The 18,788-nt window shown below is 37.7% G+C and overlaps 1 protein-coding gene across 1 annotated transcript; it reads right to left on the bottom strand.

The window, feature by feature from the left end:
• Positions 1-1,545: 1,545 nt before the first annotated feature.
• LOC107086522 (sorting nexin-1-like) lies at positions 1,546-17,848 on the bottom strand. Its single transcript, XM_015377511.1, has 15 exons — positions 17,694-17,848; positions 16,218-16,344; positions 14,245-14,366; positions 14,039-14,105; positions 13,916-13,959; positions 13,687-13,828; positions 13,075-13,153; positions 12,913-12,988; positions 10,824-10,937; positions 10,341-10,434; positions 9,469-9,674; positions 7,560-7,703; positions 5,634-5,714; positions 5,155-5,226; positions 1,546-1,646 (listed from the first exon to the last, which is right to left on the bottom strand). Exons 1-15 carry the CDS (start codon positions 17,811-17,813, stop codon positions 1,596-1,598), a joined length of 1,539 nt encoding a protein of 512 aa, XP_015232997.1. The 5' UTR covers positions 17,814-17,848; the 3' UTR covers positions 1,546-1,595.
• Positions 17,849-18,788: the final 940 nt, after the last annotated feature.

The following is an 18,788-nucleotide window of genomic DNA, read 5'->3' as shown; positions in this document are numbered from 1 at the left end:
TAATGTATATATTTACCTAAAGTAATATGATGGTACGGTTGTTCCATGTCAGGTACGCCGGTCATTGACCTTGACCAAGGCTCCTTGCACTAGAACTGCAGTCAGTCCTGGACTGGCATGGCTATCAATGCCCTTATATAGTTGGGGAGTCATTTCCCACTGGGATCAGCTTCATAGTCATAGTAGGACACTTCTTTGAGTTTATTTATTTCGCTCAAAAGCCAAAATAAAGCCAAATGTTGAAAGGGCAATATTTTTGCCATTACTGTTAATATATAGTAGAACATTTACACATTCAGTGATAAAATGTCACAGGGAATGGTATGGGGGGGAATGGTCATTTAAGAAGGGGGGTGATTTTAAAGATTTTTTTTAAGAAGGGGGATGCCTTCCCCCCTCAACTCAAGTACTGGCATTAACCAATTGAGCATAAAAAATGAAATATTCAAGAATATTCAAAAAATTGATACCGACTGTGACCAAGGCAGTTGTACTTTTCCGAATACTGGAAGAAAAAAAAACCCACTTGCACCAAATATGTAAAATCTGAAGTATAAAAAAAAGACACAAAGCCCAAACCTTAGTCAAACATTTATTATGTACATTTACTTCATTAACATTTTTAAAGAAAATGTATGCACTAATGCAAAGTGGTTATAAAAATAAAGCACATTCTTGTGTAAAGGACAGGTCTACAATCAGTAAACGGTAAATAAAGAAACCATCTGATGTAGCATCAGTTTCTCCCTTACTGTATTACTAGCCACCAATCTAATACCCAGGTGTAATGTCAGTCAGTATCTGTATGATCTAATTCACGTGTTGAACATGAGAGAATGGAAACACTGCAATAGGTCCATATTAGCTCAGATTAGCTTATGACAAAAATAAATGTAACAATATTGAATATATGGACAGAAAAAAGTCAGTATTACAATAAATATGAGAGCAGGCAGAAATAATACAGATTGTATTTTCAGCTTATAACTGTTTAACTGGTTAAAAGCCTGTAATGTTAGTTCATAATGCTCAGATTATTCAAAATATGCTGTATAATAAACCTTAATGGGTTAATTCATCTTATAGTCATTGAAAATGGTGTTTTAGTAAAAAAAAAAAAAAAAAGCTTTTTGTAACATGTATCTATTCAACAGCGGCTAATGGAGTGGAATGACTTGCATACGCCTGTCGTCCAATGTAAACTACAGGGAAGGATTTTAATATATTCAATTAAAGGGACAAGAAACAAAAAAACAATAACATTTAATAGGAAGAGAGAGTTTTTTTTACACAGTTTAGGCAAGTTCATGTCAGACTTCAAACTTTCTTTCCATCATTCTTTTAACAAAACACACACAAAAATGTCAAAATACATAATGTATTAATGTGGCAGCTTATTATACCAAACATCTATAAGGAAGATTTCATTTAAATCAATAAGAGAGAGAAAATGGACGGAAGTTTCTTCTGTGTTTCCAAACAGTCCTCTCGACTCCTGGCAAAGAGGTAAACGTGTTCAACAAGGCAGTTGGTTTTTTTTTTTTCTTCAATAATAAAACAAAACAAAACAAACAAACGAAAGGAGATCCAATTCATTAAGCTATGGCCTTCGCCTCAGGCAGGAACGCCTCCCAAAACTTAATAAGCTGAAAGAAAATCAGAACGAGAAGAACAAAGAAACTGTTAAAACATGGATTGGTTAATCACTGGTGAACTTTTCATGTCTTATTAAACATTAACTTATACTGATACTTTAAACAGCCCTCCCCCAAATAAAGATGTATAAAAAGATTTTAATAGATAAATCAATCTGTAAATTCTTATTTCATTTAACAATGGGAATAAACCGTTTAAAATAATCTAACATTTTTACATGCATCCATATTCTTCTCTAAACTTTTACAAGCTTAAAGCAAACAGAGGGAGGGATCTTTCTCCTTTTTTCACCTCTGCATAACACAGATTTATTGCCATAATATAAATGTTTGCAGGGTCTGTATAAAGAGATCTACTATGGCTACATACTTTTTATACCAGGAGTATATATTTTGTGGTGTTGGATAATGCAGCAGAAAATATTTGAAGTGGTCATTAAGATGTTTCGCTTAAATCGTAAAAAAAACAAAAAAGCAATTGGAATTGAAACCGACTTTCTGATTGCTAGAAGGAAACTTTTCCAGTAAAGCACACGTTCCAAAGATGCAAAGGGTGACTTAATTTTTTGTTCCAGTAAATAGATAAACTAGTCATGAAGTGGGATCAGTGAATCCAAAGCAATAGGAACACGGTCTGCGACATGGCCCTAAGATCTTATCTCGATATTTATTGGTACTGTAGTGACACCAATAAAACTGAAGATAAAAATACTTTCAGTATTCTTTGAAGTCTGGTGGGGAAGATTCTCAGTCATCCAGGTCAACGTCATTCCAAAAAAAGTAAAAAAAAAAAAACAAAACAATCCATTGGACTTTGTTTCCATGTTTGAAGACGTGTCGCTTCCCATCCAGGAAGCTTTTTCCAGTACAAAATGTAAAAAAAATAGCGCTGAGTTCGAGGTTTTATACAGTAGCCCATTAACTCAACACTAATCCTGACATTTTGAATTGAAAAAGCTTCCTGGATGGGAAGCGGAAAGCCCAGTTGATTGTTTTTTTTTTTTTTAAACTTTCTTTTACTGTGACAGTAGCCCAAAGTTAGCCTGGGTGCCATTCCGAACTTAGTCCCGCTCACAACGTTTGAGGTCGGGAAGTTCAACCTCAAGCATTGCTCAACAGTAGCGCGAGTATGCTCGCACAATATCTGGCGGGCCAATCAAATTGTCAGGGCGGGCTTTATACGATGATGGACAGATGATCAACAGTAACGTAATCAACCATGTGACCAAAGCGCGCTTGGGTGACAACAACAATGGCTGCCGCTGGAGAGTTGAGGTGTGTAGATTCTGCTATTAGGTCTGTTCTAGAAGATATCGACAGCAAATTAATTTTAAAAGAGGAACAGAAAAACGCGATCAAGGCATTTGTTGAAAAGAAAGATGTTTTTGGCGTCCTTCCTACGGGATTCAGCAAAAGTTTAATTTATCAGCTGGCTCCCTTGGTCGCTTAACATACGTCACGCACTCCGTTGCTCTTATTGGTTGTAGGTCTATCCAATTGAGTGCAGAGGCATTTTTTTCCTGGTTCGTTCAAAACACGCCCCATAATCACAGCTCTATGGAGCAGTATCAGACTCAAATTCTGACTAGAATTGAGTAGGACTACGTCAGGCTAGCCCAAAGTAGCCTAAAAACTAAAATTTAGAATAAGCTTTTTTTCAGGACAATAGTTATATAAAGAAGTGTGATTTATATCAATAAACATTCTTTAGTAGCTGCATTTAATCATAAGTGAAAGAAAAAAAATATTAGAAATACAAATTCACACATTTTATTATCATCACTAATTCCAATTTATTGTTTATACAATTAATTAAAATTGTTATTAAGACTAGCAATGCACTGGAAAAAAGATCTAGAAATAAGTAAACATTTCTTAAATTGACTGTATTCACCCTTAATTGAGTAGGTTAATTAGTTTGCCAATGGAATGGGTATTTTTCTTCTTAAAATAAGATAATTAGATAATATGCACTTGAAATAAGACAATGCAATTATGTTTACTTATTTTAAAGTGTAAATTGTCTTGTTCCATTGGCAAAATGTCTCTTTTGCCTCCTCAATCCAAGAAAAATTCACTTATTTTAAGAAAAAATTACTTATGTAGATTTAGATTTTTTCCAGTGTCTATAATTATAACAACAAACAATATGATAAATGCCCAACCCCAGCCTGGTTATTGTTATTTTATGAGTCATTTAGCTGGAGTCATTTATTATGAATCAGAATCCAGTTAAAACATAGAGTAACGATTTCAGAGTTAAATTGCTGCTCACGCAACCAGATCCTTTTGGGGAAAAAAACAGATTTGGTTTTTTTCTGCTCATAGGAGCAAAAAATGCGGAAATGAATGCTTAATTTAATATGACCCATAAAAACAATCCTGTCAGCATCCAGCATAAATGCAGTTTCTGCCCAAATATTTTCTTTTTGTTGTGGATTTTTGTAACAGGGATAACTAGGATCATACAAAATTCTGTTTTATGAACCGTTTGTTCTCTACTTCCAAACTCAGCATTAGTTTGTTTTGACTGGATTTGATTAAACTTTTAAGCCTCTTAGTATAAAATAAATAATTTGATGGAGATGACAAATTTGCTTCCTGGTTTGTTAAAGTGGCAATAGATTGCATCCAATCATTTCATTAAACGGTCTTAGTTTTTGGGAATATATAAAAATTATGCTCTAATTTGTAGTTACCTGTTATCTGTCGTTACAATATTTTAATTTGACAAACCAGATCTTCTCAACGTTTTTTTTCCCTGTTTGGTGCGATTAAAACTGCGGATCTTAACCTGGTCGGACCGGAGCGGAGCGAAAAATAGCTCAGCTACGTATTTTGACGGTGACAGACCGAGACAATGTACGTGGACGGTGACTTGAGGAGGAGTAGCGATGGATGTGGAATTATGGGATTATCCTCTACCATGAGGTGCCTTTGAAAATGCATCCTTTATGTTAGGCCACACCCACTGGTTGTGTGTAACGCTGAAAAGTGGAACCTAAGCCTAATTGTACGAAATGCCACGGTTCAATTTAAACTATCAGAATTTTTTCCCCTCCCACATTTATCACTGTACATCATGGCGGATAAATTACCGCCACCATTTCAGATTAGTTAACAATGGCTGAAAGAAATGAGTTTCTTTACACCAACATATTCATATCTAGGGAAACAGACCATTTACAGCTTCCTACAAACTTAGAAAAAGCCTAAATTGCATTTATTTTGTAGGAATTGTAGAAGATGCCAAAGTTTCTGACTTGAAATGTTTTTTTTTCCCATCTAATGAGTGTAAACAAAAGCAACTTTTGATGTTATCATTTAAGTGTCAGATTCTGCTCCTGCAAATCAGATAAATTCATTTAAAACATATTTTACATCCTCACCAGGGGCCAATAAGTGTTTGAGGTGCTGTTGTAAAATAATAATTTTCAAAAGGCTTTTAATTGAAGTTGTGGAAGCCTAATATAATACTTTATTTATGAATGGTAATTACCCGCTGCTGAGACTGCAGCATTGCCTCTAAGTACTTGATGATCTGGCTCTTGAAGTCCTTGGCCTTTTCTTTCTGCAATGAGAAAAGTCTTGTCACGTCTCAAGATCTTTGGCAGTTAAAAAAGAAAAAAGAAAAAGACAGCTGCAGTAATTTCCTCTTCTCTTTTTTCCACAGTGCATGAAGTGAAGGGTGTTGTTTAAATAGGTCAAAACCTGCAGAAGTGGTAGTATAACGAAAATCCCTGGGAGATTCTTTTCGCTTAAAATCCACAACCTTACAAGAAAATAATGGAATTACAACTTCAGCACCTCTTTATAACTAGAAACCATGTTTTCATGACAAAATAACAGGAATCAGGTCAAAATTAAGAGCAAGACTGAGACTCTGCCATGCCTTAATAAACACACACCCTCTGCAGATGAAGGATGGAAAACAAACAAGAAAAAAAGACTTGAAGATAAGAAAAGTTTTCAACATACCTCAAATCTGAGAACCTCCCTCCTTACAGTCATCCCAATCCTGTCGAAGTCTCTCTCATACTGAGTAACCTTTGACTCCCACTGACAACAAAAACATTTTCAAAAATGGGAGGATTAGATAAAAATCTGAACTATTCCGACCTGAAGCACTCGTAAATTCTTTTAACGGAAACAAAAGCACACCGCCTTTGGTCTTTATAATCCTATAACCAAGCAACTGAATCTGCAGCAAGGGTTAAAATGATCAAGGTTTAACCAAGGCAACCGCTATTAAACCAAATCATTGTTCCATTATATGGTTTATATGGCTTAAAACCCTTTAAAGCATAGAGCATTACACCAACACGTACCTCCATCACTTTCCTGCACACGGTTACTCAGCTGGCTTATAACAGAGACAAACCCGGCTACGTTTTCAAGTGAAAGGGTGAGCGTGATTTTATATGGTTTAACACAGGGGTCAGCGACTCAAACTGCTCAGAGCCATATAGGACCAAAAAAACAAAAAACAATTCTGTCTGCAGCCGCAAAAATGTAAAAGTCATATATAAGCCTCGTATGGCAAAACAGGCTCTAAATGTATTGTGCCACTATAGAAAAGGACAATGTGGTCTTAAATATATAATAAGCATTCAGGATTACATGTTTATCCTGGAGCAAATGTCACATAGTAGCAAGAGGTGAGGGAGGAGCAATGAACGCTCTCACCGCAGAGGTTTAGATTTAGTTGCATTGATGAAATTAGATAGAAACACAATAAAGGAATCTTATATGGTGGACGTGTTTCTGTTGGGAGGAGCTGATTGAGTCATGAGGAACCAAACAGGAACTTCCATCAGAGCAGAGCTCTCTAACCTTGAAATCCCACATCCCCATCACCAGCGTTCCTTGGTGTGATTTATAGTTTTAGGATTTGGGTAAAAAAAATGGAAGAAAATTCCCATCGCTGCATCAGAGCTCTACCTGTTTGATCTGTGGACGGTTTTCCATCTTTGCAACAAAACTAGCAGCAGTAGTGGAGTTTGGAGATGCAATCCACTTCTTAAATCTATCTTTGCTCTCCTCTAATTTATCCAGAAGTTCTGCAATCACACTTATATTTGATACCCAGTGCAATAACTATATATATATATATAATAACCCTATATAAATAACAATTTAATAGCCTGTGCAATAACCTTATAATAATCCTGTTAAATAGGAGATTTCAATATATATGTGGACGGACCGTATATACTCTATATACCCAGAGGCACCTTTTTCTCCTTCTGGCACCCTCTTCTTTTTGACTATTGAGCCGATGTAATGAGGAAATTTCTCCATTGGGAAAATCAATAAAGTCAATCGATCAATGAGAAGGAAGAAAGGTGTGGATGTGCACAGCTGCTGGACCAGGCAGCCAATAACGAGTCCAAAAATCATCTTAGCTTAAAGCTGTTTTTTCTGAGTTCTAGAAAAAAACAAGTAACTTTAAACTGAATTTATTTGGGGATTGCAAACTTTTTAGTTACTTTTCTATCAATGCTCAAAAAAAAAAAAAAAAAAGGGGTCAGCTATATTTAAGTAAAGCCAAGCTGTATCGGTCTGGCCTGACTGGGTTCCTTTCAAGCTTTTTTATCCCAAAGATTTTCTCTCACTTCTAATATAACTAAAACAATGATAAAAAAAATGCAGATAATACCTTTACCGTTTCATACAGGAAGCTCAGACCATTTTAACTTTAGGGTGTTACTAGAACATAGCCACTTTTGGAGCTAATTTAAAGCCAAACGCAATCATTTTGGCTTAGGTAGCTTTTAGAAGTCAACCAGATAGTTGAAAATTACACATCAGATTGTTTGAACATCCGTCTGTCGCTGTTGACCCTAGCATTACGGTAAGGAATACCTTCCCAGCTGGAGCAACTGAAGTGAAATGTGCCTTTACCTCGGTGATCTCTTCCTTTGCCTGCTGCAGCTTGTCAGGTTTGTTAGCCCACAGCAGCTTGGCTTCAGCTTCTCTCTTCTTCTGTAGCGTGCTCTGGGCCTCTTGCCATCGCTGCCACGCCCTTACGCGCTGGTCAAAGCAACTCTGTGCAAATAAAGATTGATCAGTGAAGCTCAGGTCAAAATCAAACCAAATCTTTTTTTTCTGTTTAAGCTGAAAGCTAACAAGCTTTTTTCACTCTTCAAACAAATATTTTCTGAAGTGCATCTTTGTGAGATCAGTAAAAATCAGATGAGGAATATCAAAAATCAGGAACAGGAAACTGTAATCACTTATCAAATCCTTGATTTTCTGCTGGAATCCAAGCCATTTATTCTGTGATTTTATGTCGAAATCTCTACATGGAAATTAACTTTTTTACCTTTAAGACTTAACAGAAAAACAAAAGAGTGTTATTGTTGAATTATCCAGAACAGACTGAATTAAAATGCTAAATCAGGCTTAAAGAAAACTATTAATCTGTGCCTTGGAGGAAGTTTAATCTGTGTATTTATGGTAATAACAGGACAATAATTATGAAAAAAGGACATAATACTGTAGGTAGTTCACTAACTAGGAGGACAACAATATAAAAAAGAATTATAAATTATAATAATTTTTTAAAGGAAAAGTCCCGTCATATTCAGAATTCAAACTTCTGAAAGTACTTTAAATATGCAATTATTACATACTGTTGAATAAATAAGTGTTTTTAATTAAGAGTAATTTTCATTTGAATGTGCTTTACTGGAGGCATCCATGTTTGTCAAAGAACACTACTGCCACCTACTGGTTCAACATATTCTCATTATCAATTCGTATGAAATCGTACGAAAAGTTATGCACACTATTTCGTACGTTTTAAGACTTTTTTCCTCAAAAAACCCTATCAGTGTGCATGCGCTGGCAGACAGAAAAAAAAAGCAGATCCGCGGACGGACGTAAAACTGGGAAAAACAGTGCAATAATCACTTCTTCATGTCTCTAACTACGTTGCTTGCTGTTTTATATCTTAGGGTTAGGGCTAATTGTTTTTTAAATTCTAAGTTCTTGAATGGTGCGTCAGATACGCATGCGCAAAACGTACGAAATTACGGCGCATAACTTTTCTTACGATTTCATACGAACTCATAATGAGAATACCCTGACTGGTTTGTGACGTCACGGTGCGGTATGGGCTGTTGATCAAGTCCCAGTGCTGTATCTGGTGTTTGTCACAACGTGCTATTATCCAAGTAATCTTGAAAACATTCTTCTTCGAAATTTTGGCTGCATATTAGGTGTTTTTTCTCTGGCCAGAAGTTTGATGGCAAATCCTCCCTCTTCAAGTTGGCAATCCAACGACGAACCCGTCCGTGGAGGATCAGGAATCAGAAAAATGGAATAACTAATGTTTTTTTCACTTTCATCCGATGTATTCCAATATCCAGCTGCCATGCACGTGGGCATTGTCAGTTTCACTATAGCTCTGGTGAATTTCAATGGTGAAGTCCTCTGGATATCTTCAATAATTGTTGTTGATTGCAGATGTGTCTAGTAGCTCCCATTGATTTTGCTTGTAAAGCGGGGAGAATGGCGCTAGGCTTACCGTACCGTGACCTCACTGCTGGAAGATGTCAGGAGTGAGGTGTTACTATATTTGGGCAAAAATGGCCGCTCCCAGACTCAGTGACAGCAACGAAAATTATTGTTTTACTGATTAACACTAAATTCATTAAATCACAGCAAACATGTTAGTTTTAGTTATAAATAATGATCCATTGATTATTCCTTGCTGACCGAACATTTTCTTTAACAGAAAAAAAAAAAGAAAAACAACAAAAAACAGCCATTTTCTGCAGAACTTCCTCTCGCATAACGGCGCACCTACCCGCACAGCACCAAGCAGGCGAATGTAGTCAGCAAGCAGCTCTGCGAAGATGAAGAAGTCGCTCCCCGCCTGCTCCTGATGCAGCTGCTCCATCTTGTCCTCCACCTCTGCCAGCTGGGACAGGGCCCGGGACAGGGCCGTGTTATCCTCAGAGTTTCCCAGCATGGCCATGCTTTTGGCAAACATGGCCGTGTTCACACACAGCTCTGGTGTTAAAGGGAAAGAGTAGAAAACTTTGGTCATTTATTGTTCAGAGCTGCATTCCCCTAGCCTGACGTAGTCCGACTCAATTCTAGTCAGAATATGAGTCTGATACTGCTCAATAGAGCTGTGATTATGGGGCGTGTTTTGAACGAACCAGGAAAAAAAATGCCTCTGTACTCAATTGGATAGACCTACAACCAATAAGAGCAACGGAGTGCGTGACGTATCTTAAGCGAGGCATAGTTGTTGTCCACAAAAATCAAAGCGTGCAGTTTCACGCCTAGAATAAGAAGATGAGCCTTGATCGCGTTTCTCTGTTCCTCTTTTAAAATTAATTTGCTGTCGATATCTTCTAGAACAGACCTAATAGCAGAATCTACTCACCCAAACTCTCCAGCGGCAGCCATTATTGTTGTCACCCAAGCGCGCTTTGGTCACGTGGTTGATTACGTTACTCTTGATCATCTGTCCATCATCGTATAAAGCCCGCCCTGACAATTTGATTGGATCGCCTGACAGTGGGCTTTAATACTCGCGCTACTATGGAGCAGAGCCAGACCGAACTTCCCCGAACTCAAACCTTGTGGGCGGGACTAAGTTCGGACTGGCACCCAGGCTAGCATTCCCCTTCCATCTACTGAAAATCGTTAAATTAGCATTTAGCTCACCTTTTCTGTGATTGACCAGAGAATCAACGATGGAGAGAAGCTTCCTCAGCTGCTGCTCCTCTGTATCCACCTCCTGGAATTTATCTTCGAACCACTAAGAGACAAAAACAAAAGCTACACAATAAACCAAAGAGAAAAAAACTAATTTATTAAGTGAAGTACTTTAACTCAATTTTCTATCATTTATATTTTTCTTAATTTACAGCAGCAGCAGCATATCGAAGCTTTTTTGGCTTCATTCTAAAGAACATCTTTGTTTTTATCCTCAACAAAACATCCAGGAACAGCATCAGTGTCCACAGCATGATGCTGCCACCTCACACACCAGGCAGGGGTCCATGAAACTCAAGCGTTTTACTTTTCTGTGAACAATGAATTCTATATATTATCGATCTACATCTATATATAATGCCGCAATGTGTAAAACATGTTTGTTTTAAACATCAGCAGGTGTAGCAGATGCTTCCTCCCGGCTCTCCTTACAGTGTCAGACTCGTTCATCTTGATGGTCATCTTGCTGACGGCGTCTGAAGCCCTGTTGATCATTTTGAGGAAACCAGCCCCACTGAGCGTCTGGGTGTTCAATGCTCTGGGGAGCTGAAGACAAACAAAGATTTATAACATAGTCATAACTTATTTCAAACAATAAACAGTTTTCCATTATGCTATCAGCAATGTAAATGGCAATGATGTCTGCAGATCAAGGCTCCCTCCTCCTCCTCTTTTGCATCAGAGCTGCTATTTAATAGAAAGAGCTGCACCTACAACCACTGGAGGTCCCCCATAGCTTGATCAGCTCTTCATTTCCTGCTGTATGAAATATAGTTGGCACACCTGGCTATTTTGTGTTGCTGTAAGCAAAAAACATTTAGAGCTGGAACACTTAAATAGATTAATCGTGATTAATTGAATATTGAAATAATTGTCAACTAATTCAGTAACTGATTAATCGTTAACTGGAGTATAGAGACTCTAACACATGCCTTTAGCAGAGAGGGCGACCAATAAGAGCAGGCATTAAAACAAAATTGTAAACAAAAAATATGTTTTGGATTTAATATCAAAATATCTTTCTCACCTGTCAATCTGCTCAAGTTTCACCTGGTTTCATTTCTCAAAAAATCTTCTTTAAGGAACCTTCTGCTATCCGATTATTAATTGATTAATCAAAAAATTATTCATCAGATTAATTGATTTGCAAAATAATGGTAAGTTGCGGCCCTACAAGGATTACCTCTTAAATTGAAGCCATGAATGATGCCAAAACTAGTGGAAATCTGTAGGTTTAATATATTTAAAAGAAAAACACCACCTTCCCTGCCTGCAGGTAGCAGGTGTCCAAAGGATTATTTCACAATGGCTTTTCTCTATAAATTATGTAGTAACCCCATTTTTGCATCTCTGATCTTGTTTTATGGCCATAATCTCAGACTCTTCAACAGAAGTAACCTTGTTAATTCAAGTTAAAGTTATAGTGGAGGATGTTATTTTTCTGGGTGGATCATCAAAATAAATGGTCCTCCAAAGTGACAATCATTCTGGTGATATGTTAACATAAGGCCGTCCTATGTGCTCGTCCCCATTTTCACTTACCAGTGGTGAGTCTGACGTAGTGGAAAAATTGCAAATCTTCTTTTGGAAAATAAGCTTGTATGACCGATGCAAACAGAAACTTATAAACAGACTGTGCACGAGGAGAAATGGATTTGTGCACACGCTCGCAGGCATTTAAAAGGTGTTCCTTCTCAGGAGCGGGTACAGGGTTGTGCATGTGCATTTTTTTTTTTAAGTGGACAGGGCGGGTCTTTTCAAAACTTTGCAAAAATCCTCCACCATGCCTTTAAAGATTATTCAAATACTAAGAAAACATGTTAAATAAACAGATATTTATTACAGCGGTAACAAACACCCTGTCTATGTACCTGTCTGTGATTTAATGGAACTATTGCAATGGCAAAAATTTTCATTTTCAAAATTAGCAGAATATCATCCACATTGTGCATATTAGTGATGGAATAGAGCTAGTATGTTATGATGCCAAAGGTAAATGTAGAACCAACACCCAAGCGATTTATCAATTTATCCAATACATGATTTAAATAATTATGTCAATTAATTATAAAATGGACAACAAAATAATCAAATGTAATTTAAAACTAAGCATTTGTTTAAAAATGAATAGAATTTCTTTACTTTATAGATAATTACAGTGAAATTATTATATGTAATTTTAGAGGGTGACCACTCTGTTGGATTGTCATTTTTTAGGGTCAGATGCTGAAATATTTTGAAACGCCTAGTTTATTACTGGATTATAGGGAGAACATTTTGCAGAGATAATTATAACACGCTTCGACAGTAGCAGGTTTAACATGGATTACAGGAAAGACTGACTGAAACTAGACAATAGACAGTTATTTGGTTTCAAGATCCAGTGGTTTAATTACAGCCCCAGAATCTTCCTCTGGGGAAAATTCTCCTGATCCCACAAAATATATTTAACGTTTTTATGACTGCCAAATTAAAAAGTGGATATTAATAGTGTGTCATTTCAAAATCCTCAAGCACTTACATCTTCTCTTTCCAAGAATTCACGGACATCAGGATCTTGTAGTAACAGCGGGTGAGACACTATTCTCTCCAGATACCTACACCAAACAAAGCGAAGACAAGATGAAGTAAGAGCTGCAGACGTGGACAAATAAAACGTCAACACCCAAAGCTGTGTGGAAACCTCTCCAGAGCCGCTCTTCTCTTTTCCACAAACTCCACAGATGACGGGTCATCCATACCCACCTTCACTTTGGTCATTCCTAACGATCCAGAGAGAAGAAACACAAACATTAAAAGAGAAAACATGCAAAGAATGTATGTACATTCCAAGCAACACTCCTAATAGTTTATGAAGTTTTTAGTTTTTTGAGACAGAAAGCAGAAAACACCGCAGGTTCGGTGAGATGGGATGAAGATCTTTGGTAAACATCCATTTTTAGTCTGGCCTCCGATTCTCATTAGAGTTACGAGTTTTCAGTCTTTTGCAAACTAACAGGTTTTCCTTCAAGGCTGCGACATTCTTTCCGCCATTTTAATCTTAATCCAACATCCTTTTGAATGCATAATAAAAGCATTCCCACAGCATAATACTGCTCTGACTATGCTTCCCCATCAGGATGCTGTATTTAGGGGATGTGCGGTCCCCCACACAGGCTGAGATAAGCTAGAATAAGGACTTTTTAACAGCATTTATCTTTCATAATAATGTACAACTTTCTGCTGTTCTGTCATATAATATCCAAATAACATAAATCGTGGTTTTAATGGGACGAAATGTGGAACCTTCACTTACCCACAACACTTTTCTCAGGTGGAGGAGGTATGATGCAGCCATGCAGCGACTGTTTGGCTGAGAGCTTTTCATAAAGGCCTAAGAAGTCGCTGAAACGCCTCCTGCTGGAGAAGACCTTACTTTTGAACATAGGCAGAGATGTCTAGAGGAAATCATGGAAAAAGAAGATGAGAGTAGCCGTGTAATAATGAACAAAAAGGCTTTGAATATCAGAGCCTTAACCACTCACCCTGGTGGATACTTTGTAGGCCACATACGCATTCATGCCATCTCCTGGGAGGGATAAAAACAAGAGACAGATTAGTTATGAGTTATATTTGTAAAAATATCTTTAAAAACAAAATAAACTGACCAACTTTCTCTGGATTAGTGACAGCAACATCCACATCGAAGCTATCCTTGGCCTCGTCCTCTTCCAGCTGCAATGAGCAAGACAACATTTCTACAGTGCAAACTCTGAAAAGCGAACGGATTTGGCCGCCACAGAAGCGTTCCTTGGAATATGAAGCACAGACAGTAAGAGGTGGTTGTGTTGGGGGGGTTTAATAAGGCCTGTACCTGCTCCAAGGAGGTGGGCTGCAGAGCAGCAGGGCTTCGAGAAGACGGACGGCCAGAGGAGGTGGAGCGATTCTTCTGAGCTGAGCTTTCAGTTGTTTCCGAGTTTAAATCCGCTTGTGCTTCTAGGGACAAAAAACAAAACACATGCTTTTTATTTATGACAAATTCTTTGCATAAAATCGATAAAGTCAAACTGAATTAGACAGTCAAATCAATTGATCAGAAGATTTTGTACTGCAATCGATGGACTGTTTATAAATGCCGCCAATAGATGCCTTAACCCCGAATACAGAAATGTTTCACACCAATGAAACACAGTGACGTGTATGACATCAACCAGACGAAGCAGGCTGAAGCAAAGCAAACATGGCTGAGGCGGTGGAATCACCTGTACACGTAGCTACTCAGTCTGTTTTAGCACGAAAACATTCTAGTTCTTTTTTTAAAAACATTTAAGGGAGACGATATGTCCCTTTGTGGATGGGTAAGATGATTGCACGTCCCTCCCGTCCAGATTTGGTAAGTGTTCTGTTAAAGGAAACCTCTGTGTCTACACCTTGAAGCTTTCTCTCTGATTTTTTTTCCTGAAAAGAGATCACTCGGGACAAAATCTTTAAATAACACAAATTATATATTATATATATATATATATATATATATATATATTATATATATATATTAAATTACCATTAGAAAGAAATTGTAATCTTACTCAGATCAGAGAAGTTGCTTAGAGTTACAGAATGCAGCTGCTTACCAGCCGGATTCACTTATCATGAAGAGACCCCGATAAACAGTTAAATAAGCATTTTATATATCTCCTGTCTGCATCATCACTTTTTACATCATACATGTTTGCAGATGAGTTGACATCCATGGCTCCAGCCTTATCAAAATATTACACTTCATTCTTAGCTGAAGGACACCGCTCTCATTCCATTCCCAAATCTTTGACACGTGCAGAATGAAGATTATAACTGTATATTCGGAGAGAGAAATTGTCCTAATTAGATAAACTATTAAGGAAAACATCAGTTCTGATACGCAACAGGCAGCTAATATTAAGGTGTAATAAACTCACACATCATCAATGATAATGATCCTAACAATTCGATATATCTTATCGGCTAAGGCTACCTTATCTTTTACCAAAAAATAAAGAAGCTATGAAGAAATCAAGAAGCTGCAGAGGTTTCCTACAGTTATGATCTCCTTTAGTCGCTTCATGGATGACCAAGTGGCTGAAGCTGAAAAACAAGGCATTGCTGCGGTAAAACTTTGTGACAATGATGAAAAAGTCCTCAGTGATGATTACCAGCTGACGTGGCTGCTAAACTCTACATGGAGAGACATGCTTTCATCCGAGGTTTACCAGGAAAGCATTGTTGGATTTGTTGCGGATGAAGTAGACGCCACATACAAATAGTGAGTGAATATAAAACACACACACAGCTTCTTGGCTAAAAGCTTGACAAGGGAGGCAGGTGCCATCCAATCACCTCCTCCCTTTTGCTAAAGGTAGGGAGGAACCTTTCCAGATGCCTTCTGTGTTGAATTCAAATTGGACCACATATATAAATCTGGCTTGGCTAAGAAAATAAACATAAAAAAATTGAAAAGGTTTAAAAACGCATTTTTCAGTACAACTACGATTTAATCTTTATCAAGCACAGTCCTATAAAACCTTTCTTAAGCGAACATGTCGCAACAGTGATTTAAACTGCACAAGGTTTTTTTAATGTCTGTTGGGGCTTTATAGGGTTATAGCCCTCTTAATTTGCTCTAACTTAAGAAATAATTAAAGCCAGCATTTGAAGTACCACTAAAGGCAGTGCATAGAGCACCAGTTGTTAAAGTTCTGCAGTATGAGGTGAATGGATCCATGAGATCTACAAAGCAACGGTTTGCTACCATATCTGAAAATCATTTAGAGGTGGGTCAGTGAGTATAGCTGTTAGTGCTGGTCTGTTCACCTGCAAACAGGTCATCATCATCATCAGAATGAACTCCGTTAGGTTTGGCAGAGGAGGCCTCCTCACTGAACAGGTCTGCAGGCTCCTCTGGTTGAGAAACTCCTCGACTGACGGAAGCCGGGTGGCTCTGCAAAATATCGAGATTTGACTCAGAAACGTCCAACCACGCAAACAGCGAGCATCTATCAGCAGGGGCGGATTTAGGAAATTTGGGGCCCTAGGCAAAGACAGGCAGGGGGCCCTCTGGATTGAGAAAACAACACATAAAACAGACCCATTATACAGATACAGAAATTTTAATAGAATAGACATCCATTATTGGTTCTAGGTTTTCTCCCTCTCTTCTTGTCCCTTTTCTTCTTGTTTTCCTCTTTATGCTTTGTACTCAGCTGACTTTTCATGCTGTCTCAAAAGTAATGATTTTTTCCAATGACTAAGCGCCTTTCTGTGTTTCCAAAAAGGCTACGGCAAAAGTAAATAACACAGTCCTTATTTTCACTGTAGGCTGATCTGATTCTCCATTTTTCATTTGGATTAAATATTGGCAGCATGAATCATGACAGCAGACAAGATAGAGGAGAGCAGGAGGCAGGGTTACCAATCTATTTGCTATGGAAAGCAGAGTTTGCTGCTTTTCTATGTTGTCGCTAAAGTCTCCAGTAACAGACAAAAAGTAGCTAGATTTGGCGCTAGGCGCTTTTTAAAAATAAAAGTGCTGGAGGGGTCTGAAAAGTCGCTAAATATAGCGACTAAAGCACTACGTTGGCAACACTGCTCTTCACATAGTTTGTTTTGAAATGATTTGTTGCTATTTGTTTGAACCTTTCTGAACATGTGCAGCAAATGGACTGATCCAATGAGGACACTGAAGGGGGGAGGGCTGAGACACATTTATTATAAGCATTCTGATGGCATTTTAGCAAAAGTATTTTTTATCAAAAACATAATTAATGTGCACAAATAAGTCATAGCTGTATTAACCATACATGTAAACAGAGTTTTATGGGCCCCCCCAGGAACTTGGGGCCCTAGGCAACTGACTAGTATTGCCTAATGGTAAATCCCAGCCCTGATTATATCTGCTAACAACGAAACAAATGTAGAAAAGGGAGAATACTTAATTTATGATTAGCATAAATAAATAAATATTTAAAATAAAAAAAGCAAAATGTTCACCTAGGCATTAAAACTATAACGCCTTGAAATGTACTAACATAACACAAACACCTATGTAGACCAACTAAAAGCTACCAGTGTTAGCTGATGGTTGAATTACAACCATTAGTTTCTGATGAATAATTCCAAACGATTTAACCAAAATGCCTCTTTGGCCAATTTTACGACTAAATCTTCTTTTAATTTCAGAACTGTCAAAGGTTTTCAGTTGTTAGAAGCAGCTCAGATCAGATAAAGAGGCTGAACTCTTCCAGCTTCTCTTGTCACAATGCAGATAAACTGACACAGCCGGACACATACGTTGTTAACAAAAATGTCCTCTCCTTCGTCGCTGTCCCCGTCTGCCATGTCACACGCCGCAGGCTCTGGCTCCTCTGATGCTGGGAAAGGAGGAGGATTCCGGTCCGAGCTGGACGCCATAGTCCCTGTTGTCAGTTAGAGCGTCTCGACCGGAAGTGACGGAATCAGGTCTGGAGAATGGCTACAGCGCCTCCTGCTGGTGTCCACTCTCTATTACACAACAATGCCAAATAGCAAACTGTTTGACTTCACTCTAATAACTGCGTAACAATATCATAGTTTCTAATAGGAATATTAGAAGATATTAGTAGTAATGATAGTTTCGACAGCAACAATATAAAAGTTTTTTTTATACTTCATTTAGGGAAACTATGTTTCTGCATGGAGTTTGCATGTTCTCTCTGAGCATGCGTGGGTTCTCTCTGGTTACTGCGGCTTCCTAACACAGTCCAGAAACATGACTGTTAGATTAATCTGCTTCTCTAAATTCTCCTTATGTGTTAGTGTGTGCATGAATGGTTGTATATCCTGTTTGTCTCTGTGTTGCCCTGTAATGGACTGGTTACGTGTCCAGGTTGTACCTCGCCTCTCCCCCGTAGATGGCTGAAGATAGGTACCAGCACCCCTCGGCCTGTGGGGTGGACTGGGTCTACCTGCCCTGGCCCTGTGGCCCAAAAAATAACCCAATTTGCACGTCCTAAAATAAACTGAGAAAAGGAGTGTTCATAATGCTCCAAGTGTGGCAATACCCCACCACATCTCCTTTTTTGTTCAATTAAAAGGATATCAAGTATTTTAGATGAGAAATTTCAAAAATAAATCAATCATTAATGATGATGCAGTGCAAGAACTTAATTCAAATTTAGATTTTAATGCATAAAATAAAAAATGTTAAATATTTAAGATGATCCTTTTTTTAAACTGTTTATCATTTTATGTTCACAAAGGTAACAATAATAACTTACAAAGAACTTAACTGATTTATAAATACACCATTTAGTAAAAGAGTAAAGCACTTGAAGAAGATGTAATTAATTTGGCTCCACAAGGCTCCAGTAATTAACAGAATTCTGGTTGGACTTAAGATTAGTGCTG

The sequence above is a fragment of the Cyprinodon variegatus genome, unplaced genomic scaffold, assembly GCF_000732505.1.
Source record: "Cyprinodon variegatus isolate N-32 unplaced genomic scaffold, C_variegatus-1.0 Scaffold156, whole genome shotgun sequence".
Taxonomy (NCBI): domain Eukaryota; kingdom Metazoa; phylum Chordata; class Actinopteri; order Cyprinodontiformes; family Cyprinodontidae; genus Cyprinodon; species Cyprinodon variegatus.
Note: the sequence above shows the minus strand (reverse complement) of the source record. Positions and strands in the feature narration are given on the sequence as shown.